Source organism: Cyanistes caeruleus, unplaced genomic scaffold, assembly GCF_971803275.1.
Source record: "Cyanistes caeruleus unplaced genomic scaffold, bCyaCae1.hap1.1 HAP1_SCAFFOLD_94, whole genome shotgun sequence".
Classification (NCBI taxonomy): Eukaryota; Metazoa; Chordata; class Aves; order Passeriformes; family Paridae; genus Cyanistes; species Cyanistes caeruleus.
The window spans coordinates 1,121,228-1,139,092 of NW_028255897.1; the positions used below are offsets into that span (position 1 = coordinate 1,121,228).

The 17,865-nt window shown below is 50.9% G+C and overlaps 1 protein-coding gene and 1 long non-coding RNA gene across 2 annotated transcripts; both read left to right on the top strand.

Annotated features, from left to right (window-relative positions):
* The first annotated feature begins 947 nt into the window (after window positions 1-947).
* On the top strand, window positions 948-12,850 carry LOC147646545 (serine/threonine-protein kinase pim-1-like). The gene is made up of 4 exons (XM_086873313.1): window positions 948-1,052; window positions 11,718-12,084; window positions 12,611-12,787; window positions 12,837-12,850. Exons 1-4 carry the CDS (start codon window positions 948-950, stop codon window positions 12,848-12,850), a joined length of 663 nt encoding a protein of 220 aa, XP_086729439.1.
* Window positions 12,851-13,046: 196 nt separating this feature from the next.
* Window positions 13,047-14,162, top strand: LOC147646546 (uncharacterized). Its single transcript, XR_015281847.1, has 3 exons — window positions 13,047-13,191; window positions 13,381-13,597; window positions 14,145-14,162. It is a non-coding gene; the product is annotated as an uncharacterized LOC147646546 (long non-coding RNA).
* Window positions 14,163-17,865: the final 3,703 nt, after the last annotated feature.

The window sequence follows — 17,865 nt, forward strand, 5'->3', positions numbered from 1 at the left end:
GAGGGGAAGGGCGGAGATGAGGAACAGGCCTGGAACGGGCCCGGCCCGAGCCGCCATTGAGCTCCCAACACAAACAAAGTTCTCCGCAGCTCCCGGCCCGCCTTTCCCTGCCCTGGGTGTTCGGTGGCTCCGGCTCAGCGGGAAGCCCTGGAGCCTCACTTCTCCCAGCGCTAATTGGGAGCATCAGTGCATCGCTCGGATTTCCCCCAAAAAGGGAAAACCGCCCCAAATCCCTGTGGAGGATTGGGGGAGGAGAGAGATTTCTGGCAGAAAACTCCAAAAACTCCGAGCACGATCATGAGAAGTAAAGGAAGACCCTTAAAACCAGCTTCCCCCACCCCTCCCTCCTCCCAGCTGCGCCTCCTCCCCCGGCAGTGCAGGGACACAGGGAATGGGGCCATGGTCACTCCATCCCCCGGGGCTTTTCCCGCTGCTCAGGGACAGGAGTCGTTCCCCTGCTGCACCCTGGGCTCTCTCCCACCGGAGACTTCTCCAGGAACTTCTCCAAGCTGAGTCCATCCCATGGGGAACAGCCCCTCACAGTGCTGCAGCGTGGGTCACTCTGCCACGGGGTCAGTCCTTCTGAAAAGAACAGGCAAGGAGAGCAGCTCCTTTTTAATGCCTTTATTGAGGGCAGCTCTAGGTGGGGGAAGCTCAACCACTGCTGTTCCAAATGGATGACCCAGAGGAAAAAATGTTCAATATTGCCACAGGGCAGAGCTGGGGATTCTGCCTTCACGTGAGCCTCTAGAAGGACTCTGGTTTACTGTAAATCTTGGGTAGTCGTGGAGAGCAAATGTGGTTTAGTTATGGTGATAAAGTCTGGAACATCAGTCAATTGCTCAATGTTCTCCCTTGCTCCTCAGTGTAGGTTGGAGTCCGGTTTGTGCCCTGGCTCGCTGATTCTAGGGGTCTTTGGATGTTAATCCCACTGGGTGCTACCCCCCATGGGAGTTGGGCTCATCTACACACTGGGTGCTGTCATCGGTGCCATGGGGGGTGCCAGGAGCAGCAGAGGCAATAGACAAGGCCAGGTGGCATTAACAAGGCTGGTACAACAACATTGGTATTTACCAAACATGACACAACATGAGCTATATTAACAAAGAAGGCCCCTTACGGTGACAACATTCTACTGCTCAAACTGTAAAACATCTTCGTGTACTGATCAGGGGGTAACGATTTGCTCTTTACAATCCTGATGCTGAATGTCTCCTGAGGAGGTCTGGTCAGGGAGAAGAATGAGCCCCTTGTGGGCTGCCCCTGTTTGGACAACCTGCTCCTCACACCGAGCCTCAGCATGTCTGACATCGCCCAGCTGGGACTGACATCCCAAAACATTGAGAACATTTATCAATTTTTGTTTATCATTAAAATCTAATTAATTTATAAAAATAAAATTTTACTTTTTATAATAATATTATTCTGTATTCTTATAACCTTGTTTTTGCATTTATATAAAAGAATTGATACCTTTTCAGGAACAAAAAACATTATTGTTCTCTGGCTCTAAGTACCACAATTGCCTTCATTAATTAACTGACCTCTATTTCTCCCTCTTTATGCCAATTACTCCTATTTTTAGCCCGTTAGTCATAATTTTGAAATTATTCTCAGACAGGGTAAAAGGAGGCACTTTGGGGTCCATGGAGACTTTTCTGGGGAACATTTGGGGCAGCTTTGTGTCTGGGGAGGGAATTTAGAGAGAACTTGGGGGTCTGGAGGACACTTAGGGGAATCGAGTGCGCACTTGGAGGGGCATTTAGGGATTCTGTGGGACAATTCGGGGTCAGGGGGCACTTGGGGGTCCAGGGGGGGAATCTGGGGACCCTTTGGGGTCCGAGCGGGCACTCGGGGGGCTGTAACAGGGAATCTCTGGGCCGCGGGGGATGATGGGAGCTGTAGGCGCCGGTATAATACGGTTTAAAGGTGCCGCGGAGCATCACGGGAGTTGTAGGCGCACCTCCAAAATCCCACAAAATTGTTCGTATGTCCTCAAAATCCCTCAAAATTAAAAAAAACCCACAGAATTTCTTGAAAATTCTCAAAACCCTACGAAATCCAGAAACATCCCACAAAATGTCCACAAATTTCTACAAAATCTGAGAAAAATCCCTCTAAATTCAAGTCTCCTAAAAATCCCACAAAATTCCACAAAAATCACACAAAATTCCAGAAATATCCCAAAAAATTCCCTAAATCTTAAAACCTTACCAAATTCCAGAAACGTTCCACAAAAACTCCACAAATTTCCACACAATCTAAGAAAAATCTTTCAAAATTCTTCAAGTCTTCTCAAAATCCCACAAAACCCAGAAAATTCCACAACATTCCAAAAAAATCCTACAAAATTTCAGAAAAATCCCACAAAATTATTTAAATTTTCTCAAAATCCCTCAAAATTCTTGAAATGCCCAAGAAAATTTACTCAAAAATCCCACAAAATTCCAGAAAAATTCCTCAAAATTTCAGAAAAAAGGCACAAAATTCAAGAAACATCCCACAAAATCTTTACAAATTACAACACAATCCTAGAAAAATACCTCAAACTTCTTCATGTCTCCTCAAAATCCCTCAAAATTCCAGAATCATCCCTCAAAATTCCAGAAAAATACCACAAAATACCACAATCATCCTAACAAACTCTCTAAATCTTCTCAAAACCCTACCAAATTCCACAAACATCCCACAAAATTCCAGAATAATCTTCTCAAAACCCTACCAAATTCCAGAAACTTCCCACAAAATCTTTACAAATTTAAACACAATCTAAGGAAATCTTTGGAAAATCCTTCAAGTATCCACAAAATCTCACCAAATTCCAGAATATTCCACAACATTCCAAAAAAACCACACAAAATTCCAGAAACGTCCCACAAAATTCTTTACATTTCTCAAAATCCCACAAAATTCCAGAAAAGCATCACGAAATTGTGAAAAAACCCTCAAAATTCCCTAAACCTTCTCAAAACACTACCAAATTCCACAAACAACCCACAAAATCTTTACAAATTTCCACACAATCTACGAAAAATCCCCCAAAATTCTTCATGTCTCGTCAAAATCCTTCAAAATTCCACAAAAATCCCACAAAATTCCAGAAAAATCCTACAGAATTCCAGAAACATCCCACAAAATTCCCTAAATCTTCTCAAAACCCTACCAAATTCCAGAAACATCCCACAAAATCTTTTCCAATTTCCATACAATCTTAGAAAAACCTTTCAAAATTCTTCAACTCTCCTCAAAATCCCACAAATTTCCAGAAAAATCCCACAAAATTCCAGAAACATCCCACAGAATTCCTCAAACATCCCAACAATCTCCCTAAATCTTCTCAAAACCCTACCAAATTCCAGGAAAATCCCACAAAATCATTACAAATTTCCACACAATCTAGGAAAAATCCCTCAAAATTCTTCAAGTCTCCTCAATATCCCAAAAAAATCCTGAAACATCCCATAAAATTCTTTAAATTTTCTCAAAATCCCACAAAAATCTTGAAAAGCATTACGAAATAGTGAAAAAATCCCACAAAGCGCCCTAAATCTTCTCAAAACCCTACCAAATTCCAGAAAAATCCCACAAAATCTCCTCAAATTCCCCATATTTAAGAAAAATCCATCAAAATTTTTCAAGTCTCCTCAATATCCCACAAATTTTCCAGGAAAAATCCCTCAAAATTCCCTAAACATCCCACAAAATCATCACAAATTTCCACACAGTCTCGAAAAATAACTCAAAATTCTTCATATCTCCTCAAAACCCCTCAAAGTTTTAGAAAAATCTAACAAAATTATTTAAATTTTCTCAAAATCCCACAAATTTTCATAAACATCCCACAAAATCTCAATATCCCACAAAATTCCTGTAAAATCCCACAATATTCTAGAAACATCCCACAAAATCTCAACAAATTTCCACAAAATCCCAGAAAAATCCCTCAAAATTTTTCAAGTCTCTTCAAAATCCCACAAAAGTCCAGAGAATTCCACAACATTCCAAAAAAATCCCACAAAATTCCAGAAAAATCCCAGAAAAATGTTTAAATTTTCTCAACATCCCACTAAATTCAATAAAAATTCCTCAAATTTCAAGATAATCACACAAAATTCAAGAAAAATCTGTTAAAATTATTTAAATTTTCTCAAAATCCCATTAAATTCCAGCAAAATCCCACGAAATTGCTGAAAAATTAAAAAAAAACCTAAATCTTTTCAAAATCCTACCAAATTCCAGAAACATCTCACAAAATACCCTCAATATCCTGCAAAATTCCACAAAAATTCCATAAAATTCCACAAATATCTCACAAAATTCCAGTAAAATCTGATGAAATTGTTAGCGTTCAGGAACACACATAATCACAAATGATCATATGCAGGTGCTTTATTAAGAGCTCTGGGTGTCAGGGGTACACATACCCAAATCTGACCCATCTTGGTTTTGAACTGAACATCTTTTATACTCTATCATTATATAACTTACATATTAATTATTAAACTTACATTGTTCTATTGTATGCATTGTTTTTACCCAAGCATGGATTTCTCGTGATCCCCCAGGCCCCTAACATTGTTCCATGTGTTCCTTAAACAATAATTATATCTAATCATATCTAACAATTGTATCACGAACATCTACAGAATACACAGGTGCAGTTTGACCTGATCTTTAGCAAGCACAAGGCCTAACATTTCCCAGGGCCTACTTTTCGAATGCCTTTCCAAACCTAACTTCCTTTCTAAGTCCCCGAATTTTATAACATTTTGAGACCTTTTACTATCACTTACAGGACTTGTGCTCCAGACCCCTCACCAGCCTTGTTGCCCTTCTCTGGACATGCTCCAGCCCCTCCATGGCCTTCCTAAATTGTGGGCCAAGAACTGGACACAGCACTCGAGGTGCTGCCCAACCAGTGCAGAGTAGAGGGGAGGAATCCCTGCCCTGCTCCTGCTGGCCACATCATTCCTGATCCAGGCCAGGAGCCATTGGCCTTCTTGGCCACCTGGGCACACTGCTGGTTCATGCCCAGCCTGCTGTCCATCAGTGCCCCAGCTCCCTTTCTGCCTGGCTGCTGTCCAGCCACTCTATCCCCAGCCTTTATATTGCATGGGTTGTTATGGCCAAAGTGCAGGCCTGACGCTTGGACTTGTTAAACCTCACCTTGTTGGGTTTGGGCCCTGGATCCAGCCTGTCCAGCTGCCTGTGCAGAGCCCTCCTACCCTGCAGCACATCAACACTCCCAGCCAACCTGGTGTCACCACAGTTCCATGGGGCCCTGGAGTGTCACAATGGTCTCCAGGATTCCATGAGGACTCCCAGCAATCCAATTTTGGATCATACTGGGAGTGACTGGACTCATACTGGGAGTATCTGAGAATGACTGGGAACACACCATGCACATCATCCCCCATACTGGGGGTGACTGGGAGCAACTGGGACCATGCTGGGAGCCAATGGCATCATACTGGGACTGACTGGGTTGATCTAGTCAGAGGCAACTGGGACCATCCTGGGAGTGCTGCCATGTGACAAGGATCATACTGGAGCTTACTGGGCTCATGATGGTGTTGAAAGGGAACAACTGGGATCTCTGAACACCAAAGGTTCCTTCCCTGCTCACTGAAGAAGGAGCTTCCCAGTATCCATGTGTGAGGGGACCTTCACCTGAACCAGATGCTGTTAGGAGAAAAAGCTGCCTGTGCTGGAAAATCCCACACAACAAGTCAGTGCCAAGAGAGCATTTTGCTTTCACAACTTCCCTCCTGGAGCCACAGTCCTTTTGGATCACACAGCAAGCAAGAGAACAGCACAAAATACAAGGCTGTGTCCAGTTTTTGGCTAGGCCAGCAAACAGAGGGAGTGCCAGAGTTCACTGCCACAGACTCTTCTCTGGGGAACAGAACCCCCCCAGGCTCCATTCCAAATTCTGTGCACAGCCTGCTGGCTACAAACAACCCCTTTTTAAAGAAGTTGTTGGCAGGAGCTTTCCCAAATAAATGGCATCCTAATGGCAATTTTCTTTCAAAATCACCTCAGTTCCAAAGGAAGAACAGGAAGCCCACAGCAATCCCAAAGGCACATATGGTGCACCTGGGGAAATCCTCGACTTAGGGACCCAGTGGGTTAAAAAATACCCATCAGAAGCCACAGAGTGCAGAGTGCAAACTGCAGCAACCACTTGCTGGATCATTTTGGCTGCACACGTCTGCAGACTGTCTGTCCCCCTGCCAGGACAGAAGGACACCCGTCAGGGGCTGGGCTGGCTGCTGAGAATGCCTCGGGCAGGAGGATCCTCAGGCAATGAGCAGGTGCCCAGAGCCGCTCTGACACTGAGGCCTCTGTGCCCCACAGCAACGGGAACACCACAAGGACACGGCAACGTTCCTGTGACATCACAGCAGCAGTTCCCCCAAAAACTGCCTGGAAGGTTCTCCTGGGTCACCAAGGAGCACAAAGGATCCTCAGAGGGCACAACCTATTGCTCAAGGGATCCAAGAGGAACTCAGAAAATGCAGCAAATGAGGACACCCCACAGCCCAGCCTGAACACTGAGAAGGAACAAAGATGTGACCAAACCAATGGAAATACAACTTTTGGTCACTGATGCTTCTGACTAAAACCAGCAAGGCTTGTTCCATCTGGGATCTTAGTTCTAGTTGTAGAAACAAGCAAGGTTCTCTACTGTCAATGTCCAGAAAGCAGGAACTTGGGGGAAAGAAGGCTGAGAGTGCCAAAGCCTTGTGTGACTCCTTGGACATCTTGTGGCTGAGGGTGTCCAAGGCAATGGACTCACAAGTGGGGTCCCTGCCCTCCCCACTGACAGCTGCCATCTCTCCTTCAGCCCCACATGTGTCTCCAACAACCTCCTGTCAAGGGCCTCCATCCACACATTCCATCAGCAGCCACAGATCCTCATCCACGAGGTCACCCAGCATCCCTGAGGCCACAGCAGGGAGTGCTCCTGGCATCTGGTAGAGCACTGTGGCTTTCCTGGGATCCTTCTGGTGCCTGTGGCTGAGAGGAGTGGGGTGGATGGAACCAGGACGGGTCGCAGATCAGCAGCCCCACTGCAAGCAGTGCTTTCTCCTGCTGTGTGGGGACTGTGGGGTGACTGATATTGGGACTCCTCTGGCTTTGGCTCCTGCGGAGCACACAGTGGCTCAGGCACTGGGCTGAGGGAAGGGGTGCCATGGAAACCCAGCACAGGCATTTCTCTTTGGAGAGGGGGTTCTGCAGGGAGACAGGAGAAGAAGAGACTTTCCTGTCTGCTGAGATTCCCCCTCCTCCTTCAGCAGCCATTCCACAATCCATCAGTACCAGAGTTCATAGGATCACTTCCATGCCAGGGAGCACAAGGCACTCAAAACTGAACCCTGCCAGAGCCCAGCCCTGCCTGCCCATTTGGAGGGTGTGGGGGAATGGAATTTCAGCAGGAGCTGACCCACAATGATACTTTGCCACTTGTGGGTTTCTCACAGCCTTGGAAGGAGTTTGAGATCTCTGTCCCCAACACCTGCTCACCCTTCAAGTGCACACACAAGCCTGGGGGCAATTCAGGTTCCCTGGAGTGGTGGCTGCTTCCCTTGAAAACAGGAGCTGTTGTCTTTTCCAGTGTGCTTAACTCCTTCTACCTATTAGAAAGTGGGTGAGTAAAGGAAATGACCCTGGAGAAAGGGGACCAGAAACGGGGAAAAGGATGAAACATGTCTGAATTACAAATGAAATCTATTTCATTTATTTCTTTACTACTAATCTATTACAAACAAAAACATGTTTCTGAGCTGATTGTTGGGATTCAGGGCTTTATTTCTTGTTCTTGTTGTTATTATTATTTATTAGTATTACTTTTCACTGTCAAGACTTTTAAATCTTAGACATGAATAAAAATGGCTGGATGTCTCTCACTGGGAAAATTCCCTTGCTTTTCCCACTGTGATTAAACTGTACAGTCATTTCCAAGTTGCCAGTGGATTCTAAAGATGGAAAATCCTTTTAATGGTGGGTTTGGTGTGATTTGGAGCTGGGGAAGGGTCTCATCCCTTCCCAGAAGTGCCCCAAGCCCGCTCTGCTGCCATGTCTGCACTCGCGGCCCCTCACGGCTGCTCTGCCCTGGGGACATGGTGGGACCCCTCCTGCCAGGGCTGAGGCTCCTCATGGCCCCTCACAGCCCCTCATGGCCCCATAGAACCTCTCATGGCCCCATAGAACGTCTCTTGGCCCCTCACAGCCCCTCATGGCCCCTCACAGCCCCTCATGGCCCCACAGAACCTCTCATGGCCCCACAGAACCTCTCACAGCCCCTCATGTCCCTTCATGGCCCCTCATTTCCCCTCACAGCCCCTCATGGCCCCATAGAACCTCTCATGGCCCCATAGAACCTCTCATTTCCCCTCACGGCCCCTCACAGCCCCAGGGGCTCCTCCCAAAGGAGAAGGGGTCGGGCCCTGCTCACTTTCCTTTTATTTCGGTCCCTTCACAGCGCCGAGTAAAGAAAGGCTGAATGGAGCCTTTCCCCAGCGTTTCCCTCGGGGTTCATTGCGGGCTGAAGCTCTGTGCTGGCGCTGGCCCGAGCACCAACATCCCTGCAGCCCCCAAGGCCTTTGCTGTCCCCCCGTGTCCATTCCCTGTCCCCGAGTCCCGCCCGGCTCTGGCAGCAGCAGCAGCCGCAGCGCAGCGGGCGCAGGCCCGGCCCGGCCGGGGCTCCCGGCCAGGAGCAGCAGCAGCGCCGGCCCTTCCCACCTGCTCCTGCCTCGGCTTGCCAGGGCTTTTGCCAGGGCAATGCTGGACTACAGCAACAATCCCCCACAAACAGCCCTGATTCCTCAGGGCCCGCCTCTGCTGCCCTCAGCCAGCCCTCAGAGGAAGAAAGGATCGGGTTCCAGCGCTGTTTTCAGCCCTGTTTTACTCACCCTGAGGTGACAGCAGGAGGCTGTTGGTGCCTTGGCCTTGGCAATTGTAGATCCCGGCTGGTCTTGCCCCTCTTCTGCTTGCCACTTGAATTTTAGCAGTACAGCTGCAATTGCCTCTTTCAATCAGTGCTACCCACTGTGCTTTTGTCACAGGGAACTCAGGATTTTTGTTTCAGGCATCATGATCACTAGAGATCAAAATGCTCCCAACTCCCTGAGCACTAAGTCGAGGGGAATTAAAGCCACACAGGTCACATTTGCAGTGCTCAAACACAGCCCTGTTGCTGCTGCTGCTGCTGCTGAAATAGAATCAACTGACAGAGGCCATCACAGAAATTGCCTCTGCAGTGGCAAATAAAATGAAAAAATCCACCAGGAGAAAGAAAAACCAGAACTTCCCAACTCGCTTCATTGTTTCTTCTGAGCAGCAGCAGAAAAAGGAACAGGGCACCTTTCAGGCAGCTCCACAAGCTCAGGGTTCTCATTTCATTGGGAATCTGAGATGCAATTGGCCTTGTTAAAAGGATAAAAGCAAAGGGAATGAATTGGGAATTATTAGGAAAAAATGACCCTTCTTACACACAAAGTTCACCAAGTCATTCCCTGCATTTCTCCTTTTCACATTCTTTCTCTCATCCACTGACAGGTCCAGCTTATCATGTTCTGCTGCTTATCATCAACTGATTGTGCTCTTGATTTCTCCCACTGCAAGAGATGTAGAATCATCTCAACTGAACACAGAAACAAACTCCCTCTGTCAGCCCATCTTCATGTTCCAGATCACTTTCCAGATGTCCATGGGGCTGTTGGAATGATGAGCTCTCCACTGCTGGCTGCAGGCTCTGGAGATTCTTTCTCCACATTCAGCCAGGCTTGTATTCCCCAACAATTCCTGGTAGCCCATCATGTTTTCTTTGGGTAGAAGAGGAACAATGAAAACCTCACCAATGGCACAACTCCCCTGTCCACGAGGAAAAGAAAGAACAAGTTGTCAAGTTCTTCAAACATTTGTCCTGCTTTGCTGCAAGAGTTGTGCTGCACTCACAGTGTGGGGAGCCAAGAGAAGCTGCAGCTGGGGGCACATCTTGTGACAGGAGCTGCGCCTTGTTCTCCAGGACAGGTTTTTGGAAAGAACAGACGGGACTGGGGAGAAGATTCTGGGAAAATTGAAACGGCTTTTTTAAGAAATGAAAATAAAATCCAAAGAAACAACCACTAAGATTTTTTTTCTATTTTTCTCTCTTTATTTTTATGTTTCCCTTTTCCATCTTGCACTGTTTGTCCATCCCATTCATTCCAAATGGCTCTCACCTCTAAGATCTGAGACTTGGCAAGTTTTAGACCCTGTAAAATACCCTGAGCTATAGCCAGTTTGCCTTGCCCTGTTTACCTTGGAAAGCAATGCTGGAGACACAAGTGCAGTGCTCGGCTCAGGTACAAATTCTGCATTCAGGGAATGTGCTCAGACGGTGTCTGAGCCTCAGCAGGGACAAGGCACAGCAGCAGCCAAGGGCATTGCTGTGCCCCTGTGCAGGAGTCCAGACTCTGGCTCTTGGCTCAGCAGGGCAAAGTTGCCGTGTTTGGCCAGGCTCAGGGGCTGCCCGGGGAGCGCGGGGCTCGGGGCGGGGCCGAGCGGGCAACGGACAAACGGACACGGGGACAAACGGCCCCGGTGCTTCAGTTGCAGCGGCAGCGGCGGCAGCAGCAGCAGTGGAAGCAGACAAAAAGCGAATTTCTTGACTCCGTCGATTCTCCTCTCCCTCTCCCACTGTCCCGCACCCCATCCCCGTCGCCCTTTTCCTGTGTCCCCTTCTCTTCCAGGTTCCCTCTCCCCGTGCCCACCCGGGCCATGCCCCCGGTCCGCCCCCGGCCCCGGGCGGGGCTGCCCCGGCCCCGGCCCCGTCCCCGTCCCCGTCCGTCCCTCCGCGGTCTCGCCTCCGCCCAGTTCTGGCTGTGCTGGCTCTGGCGCTGCTGGGCGGGCATCATTGCCTGGGGCTGGGGCGGCATCGCTGCCCTTTGGCTCCGCCTGGCCCGGCCCCGGCCCCGGCCCCGGCCCCGGCCCCGGCCCCGGCCCCGGCCCCGGCCCCGGCCCCGGCCCCGGCCCCGGCCCCGGCCCCGGCCCCGGCCCCGGCTCCTCCCGGGGCCCGCGGAGGACACAGGCGGTGCGGCCGCTGCCGCCGCCTCCGCTGCGGCTTCCCCGGCCCGAGCTCCGCCGCTGTCGCGTTCCAATGAGGGAACGCCTGCGGGTGCCCGGCCCGGGGAGCTCGGGGAGCGCTCGGGGGCCGTTCCTGGCCCCGGGCCGAGCACTGACGGCCGCGTCTCTTCCCCAGGGAAGGCGCAGCAGGCCCTGCAGCAGCGCTACCGAGTGGGTTCACTGCTGGGGCGCGGCGGCTTTGGCAGAGTTTTTGCGGCCACTCGGCTCTCGGACGGACTCCCGGTGAGCAGAGGGGCCGGCGGCGGGCGGAGGAGGAGGAGGGGGCGGAGGAGGAGGATGGGGCTGGACACGGTGGGCGGTGAGCTGAATCCGCTGTTCCCTTTGGCTTGCAGGTGGCCATCAAAAAGGTGCCACGGAACCGCGTCCGGCACTGGGGCGAGCTGGTGAGTGAGCGGGGCCAGCGGCAGAAGCCGGGCCGTGCCGGGCGGGGATGAGCCGGGGCCCGGCAGGGTGGGAGCCGCCAGGACACCTGGAGGGAGAGCGGGCGTGGGGCCGGCGGAGGGCACAGAGCATCCCGGGCTGGCTGAGGGCTTCCCGAGCCCTGGCACGGCCTCAGCCCCACTGACGGCACCGTGCTCCTCCCGCAGCCCGACGGCACCAGCGCACCCCTGGAGATAGTGCTGCTGGACAAGGTGTCCACAGGCTTCCCCGGTGTGGTGCAGATGCTGGAATGGTTTCAGCTCCCCAACACCATCGTGATGGTGCTGGAGCGCCCGGAGCGGTGTCAGGACCTGCGGCGTTTCATTCGGGCACGGAGGTTCCTGTCCGAGGAAGAGGCGCGGGAGCTGTTCCAGCAGGTGCTGGCGGCCGTGCGGCACTGCACCAGCTGCGGGGTCCTGCACCGAGATATCAAACCGGAGAACGTCTTGGTAGACCTGGACACCGGCGACGCAAAACTGATCGACTTCGGCTGTGGCACCTACCTGCAGGACACGGCCTACACTCAATTTGCAGGTGAGCCCACACAGGGGTGGTGATCCTGGTCCTGGCATCTCCTGGCCCAACCTGGGTGTGGCAGCAGGGATTCTCCCAGGACTGGGGCTGGGGCTGGGGCAGCCAGCCTGACAAAATCCCCCATGGGTGGGTGTAGAAGAGAGGGGGAGGCAGAACCTGTGCATCAGCTGGTTTGGTGTGCAGGTGAGAATGGGCTTGGACTGCTCTGCTCACCTGGTTTGCCTTGGTTCAAGATATTTTTTGGGCAATGCCAGCAGGGAGGATGTGGGTGTGGTTTTTCCCCAGCACTGAGTGGGTATTTCCCTTTGTGTGTCATGGTCGGGCCTTGCCAGGGTTTCTGCTGCCCTCTTCCAACACCAGTGGCTTCTTTTCCAACCCCAGGTTTGTACCCAAGTCCCAGGTGCTGGTGAGAGGGCAGCAGGTCACCCCGTGTGCCACTGGGGTAGTCCCCACATGCCCAGGGATGCTGGGGCCAGGCTCTGGGAGCAGCAGCATCCCCCTGATGAGCTCCATCCATATTCCATAGGAACACCGTCATACAGCCCCCCGGAATGGAACGACTTCGGCTGGTACCATGGCGAGGCAGCGACCGTCTGGTCCCTGGGCATCCTGCTGCACGAGATGGTCTGCGGGGAGCACCCTTTCAGGAGGGGCAGGAACATCAGATGGGGCCAGCTCCCGCTGCCACAACGGCTCTCCCAAGGTGGATCCTCATCTCTGGGCACGGGGGGAACACCAGTGTTGGGAGACAGCAGCGGGCTCGTGAGCATCCCGCTCTGGCAGCTGCTGAGGAGGTGGCACATGTCCTGCTCTCCTGCTCTCCTCCAAAACAAAGAATTGATGGGAAAGTTTAGGCCCAGCTCTGAGCACATCCAGCGTGGCCTGGGCATGGGAATAGTGGGGCAAAGCAGACAGGAGCCTTCTCCAACTGACCAGTGGTTTGTGGTTTCTCTCCCCAGACTGCCAGATTCTGATCAGGTGGTGTTTATCCCTGAACTCCTTGGACAGGCCCTCATTAGAAGACCTGTCCTGTGATCCCTGGATGCAGGATATTCATCAGCCCTAGAAGAAGGGAGAGAGCCACAGGCACAGTGATGCAGGGACCTGGTAAGTTAGAGCTCCACACATGCCCTGGCAATCAGCAGCAAAGAAACCCAGACTTTTTTGTCCTGCCTGTGTCACTGCACTGGGGTCATGGAATGGGAACACACAGCCCTTGTGCTGGAGCTGAGCTGCTCTGCCCAGCACTGGTGGGCACCATCTGAGCTGGTTTTGCTTGTCCTGCTTCACTGACAGCCGGGCCCTGGGCAGAACCCTGACAGCCTGGTGTCACCCCAGGGAAGAAGGAGCCCCTGGAGAAGCTGTACCAGGTGGGGCTGCTGCTGCTGCTGGAGACATGGAGAACAGCAGCAAGGATGACAACCTCTTCCTCCACCTGGCCAGCGGGAGCTGGCGATGATGGACTTTGATTCTGGCACCTTCTTCAAAGCCAGGCTCCACAGGGAATTTTCAGGTAAGTCCAGACCCAGGGGGATGCTCCCAGATTTGTGCATTGGCCGGGAACCAAAGGTTTCCCTTTCACTGGGGCAGATGCAGCTGATTCCTCAGTGGCTGCCCAGCTGGTTTTTGGCAGGGCTGGGGACGTGGGCTGGGGTGGGTACGAAATGGGAGTGGGATCCTGGCCCTGCCAACAGCCCCCAGCACCCACCGTGCCCCGGGCTGGGGCTGGGGCAGCCAGCCCGACACAAACAAACCCCCATGGCAGGAGCACAGGTGGGACTCCAGAACCTGAGCACGGCTGCTTTGCTGTGCAGGCAAGGAAGGGCTTGGGCTGCTCCACTCCCCTGCTTTGCTTTGGGATCACCGTGATTTTGGGGGACAGTGCAGGGGGAAAGGGAGAAAGCATGGGCTTCCCTCACTTGTGGGTGGGTTTTTCCCTAGAATGTAGGGGTTGGGCCTACCTCAAGCTCCAGTCAGAGATAAGATTTTTTACCATTTTTCTTGTTTCCCCTTTTTGTCTGTAACCTATTTTCATTAATTTGTTGTTTGTTTTTCTAAAGGAAGCGTTCTAGGTGGGGTCCAGTCTGGATCAGGAAGTGCTTGGGACCAGCTGTGGCGTGGATGGGCCGTGCCCTTGGAGAAGACTGAGGACATCGTTTGGGACCAGCTTTTCTTGTGGCAGCGGATGGTGTGAGGTGGGTCCTCATCTCCTTGGCATGGCTGGGACAAGAGCTTTTGGGAGATGGCAGCGGGCACAGGAGCATCCCGCTCTGGGCAGCTGCTGAGGGGCTGGATCTGCCGTGGCTGGCTGCAGGCTGGGCACATGTCCTGCCCTCCTGCTCTGCTCCCCAAGGCAGCAGTGATGGGCAGCTTTGGGCCCAGCTCTGAGCACGGCCAGCATGGCCTGGGCACCGCGGCTGGCTGGGACAAGGGGACAGGAGCCTTCAGCTGACGGGCGGTTTCTGCTTTCTCTCCTTGCAGCCGGGCTCTGCGGATGCTGAGGCTGCTCTGGGCTCTGCCAGGGCTCTGCTGGGCTCAGCACCGGGCCGGGATCAGCCAAAGAAGAAACGCTGTGACCTGCAGCAGAGACTTGAGCATTTTGGCAATGCAGCTCAAGTCTGCACAGTGTCCACCTCCAAGGGAAAACATGACACCCCCCAAAAATTAAACTTTTTCCATGATTTCTGAAATGAAATCCATCTGGGATGACCCCAAATGACATTTTTCAGCTTGCTCAAGCTGTAGCTCAGCCCTTCTCTGAACAGTTCTGTCCCCACACCTGCCTTTTACTTCACAACTGCTCCCTCCTTTCCCCCAGTGAGTTCCCAGCCCATCACAGTCTCCATCACACTGCAGCCTTCCTTGATGCCCCTCACCATGAGGAAGGCCAAGCCCCAGTCTCAGGGACTCATCCAGTCTGTGGCTGAAGAACAGCAATGTCTGTGCCAGGGGCTCTTGGATGTCTCTGTATCCATGGACAGAAGGGCCTGTCAGTGCCAGGGGCTCTTGGATGTCTCTGTATCCATGGACAGAAGGGTCTGTCTGTGCCAGGCGCTCTTGGATGTCTCTGTATCCATGGACAGAAGGGTCTGTCCTTGCAAAGGTTTCCATAATATCTTTGTACCCATGAGTATGGAATGAGCACAGAGAGTGAAAGTGTCAGTCACGTTGTTTGCACACTCCTTCCTTTCCATCCAAGACACATCCATGCACACCTCCACATACAGATATATTAAAAGGATAGGGATGGATAGAGATTTCCCACAGAGCTCTAACTTTGGCAGAACTCACCTTGTAAGCCATGGCCAGGGCATTTTTTTCCCAGCTCTGTGTCAGTAGGTGTCCAAGAGCTGAAGGGAACAGCATTTAGAAGCAGTTTCAGGATTTCTAGGCAGGAAAGGGAGCTGACAACCATCCACATAACTCACCATATTGTCATGGAGTTACTTTACCTTTAAGGGAGTTGGAGTTGCTGGGAAGTGCTTGGAGTCTTTTCTCCTGACCAAGTATTTGTCATTGCTGGGAATTGACAGCAGTTTAGGCCATTGAAAAGTGGGATCAACTTGTGAACCCTACCTTAAAATGTAAAAGCAGAGCTCTCTGGGTTCTCTTTGTTTTCTGGCTGTGGAGGGTGGCGGAGCTCCAGGCCTCCCATCCCTGCCCAGGCCATGCGGCCGGGCGGGGATGGGGCCGGGCCTGCCCCTGGCCGGGAGATGGGGGGGGCCTGGGGAAGGTTTTCCCCGGGCCGGGCCGGGCCGGGCCGAGCCGATCTCTGGCTCGGCTGCAGGTTTTGCTGTAACTAATTCACTAGAAACTGCCCAGTGAAGAAAGAGAGAGGCCCTGGACTTGCAGCGGGTTGGAGCAGAGACTACACGCTCCAGAGCAGCCATGAGGAACTTCCCATCGCAGACAGCTCCAGCTCCTGTTCGGCAGAGATCTCCGAACCATCTACAAAAGCCTGGGCAAGATTTTAACTCTTTCATTACCCAGATGAGACTTGCGGATTAATCTTTTTATCCAGAGAGAGAGAGAGAGAGATCAACATGAAAAGAGACTTTATAAACTACCAGTGACAAGAAAGAAAAGAAGCTTCAGGAAAGGTAGAGAATTAAGAAGATGCTTTAATTAAGCTGAAATATCTCCCTGTTAAAACTATGGAGATGGACAATGAAGTCCTGAAAAGAACTCCTTTAATTCATGATATAAGATCTAGAGAGGAATAGTGTTCAAAGTGTAAATTTGAGTAAAAAGTAGAGTAATTATGGTATAGTGAAGTGCTGGGAGATTTGAAGCCTTGAGAGGCAATGAGAAAACTGTTGAGAGATTTGAAGCCTTGAGAGGCCATGAGAAAACTGTTTTCTGGTGAAGCTCACAGAAACAGATGAAGAAGACTTTTTTTTTGCCTTTGAATAACTTATCCTTAAAAATGCTATCTCTAGACTCATGGCCCATACATACTTCAGAGTGATGTGAAAATGGGAGGAGTGAACTCTAATAATAGCAGCTCTGAGCAGCTAACATTAGGGCAATAGAAAACTATAACAAAAATAGTTTTCTTGTGAGAAATTCCATAAATTAACAGGAAGAAACTTCTGATTCTCTATAAAGACTGATGAAAAGACTAGCAAGAATTGAGACTGTTTTAACCATCAAAGTTCCAGAGTTTTTGTCTCTGTTGTCATGTGAACAAGGGAATAGTGGGTAGATAGGGGATGGAAAGGTTTTTCTGGAAGTTTATTCTGGTGTTCTTATTATTGTGGTTTGTCAATAAACTTTTTTTTTTTTTCCCCTTTTAAGTTGTATGCCTGTTTTGCTCTTACTCTAATCCATATCTCACAGCAAGAAGTAAGTAATTTTCTTAGTTAGTGGTTTAAAACCACGACATTGTGTGACATCACTGAGTGGGATGTGACACCACAGGTGGCTGTGTGACATCTCAGGGGCAGTATGAGGTCACTGGGGAGGTCACTCCACCCCAACTCCCCCTCACAGCTTCCCCCAGAGAACTCCAAAGCTGCTTGTACAGCAGCCTGTCTGCACAGAAACACTCCCAGGGCTCTCTGCATTTCCCTTCCCTCACTCTTGCCTCACTCACACACCTCCCAACAACCCACTTGGTGCTTTCAGCTGCAAGGAGTTCAAAGCTTGTCTGTCCTTCAGCAGCTGCTCTAATTCTGCCTTCAGACAACTCTGGGGTTGTGTTTATTGTAGAACTCCCTGTGTGTCTGAAACATTCCTTGTGTGGTTCTGCCTTGGGGAAGGGGAACCTCCTTGGTGGCACCTTGGCCTTGGCACACACTTGAGGAGGGTGTCTGTTTTCCATGGGGAAACTCAGCAGTTTTAGATTGCTAAAATCAAAGAAGGAAAACCCCTCTTTGCCTGAGTGCAGCCAGTTCTGTGAGCAAAGCAGGTCCCAGGGGAGTGAGGAGAGACAGGATGGGGCTGGGGAATGTGGAGCAAGGTTGTCCCCACTGGGTCAGACCTCAAGGCACAGCTTCTCTGACCTGGCCAGACCTCCTTAGGAGAGACCCTGGATCAATATCCATCACTGAGTGCTGCAATCACCTCTGCTCTAAAGAGAACAGGAATAAAAGACACCCTTTAAAATAGGAATACATATTTCTTAGAAGCTCTTTGAACTATTTCTCCGTAACTATTTAGGAAACTTTCCTAGGAACTGCACCAGACCAGAGGGAAATCAAGGCACAGCCATGGTTTGTTAGGATTTGCTTGATCCTAATGAGCCCCGTGGTGCATTTGGAGCTGAGCCCTTGAACCTCA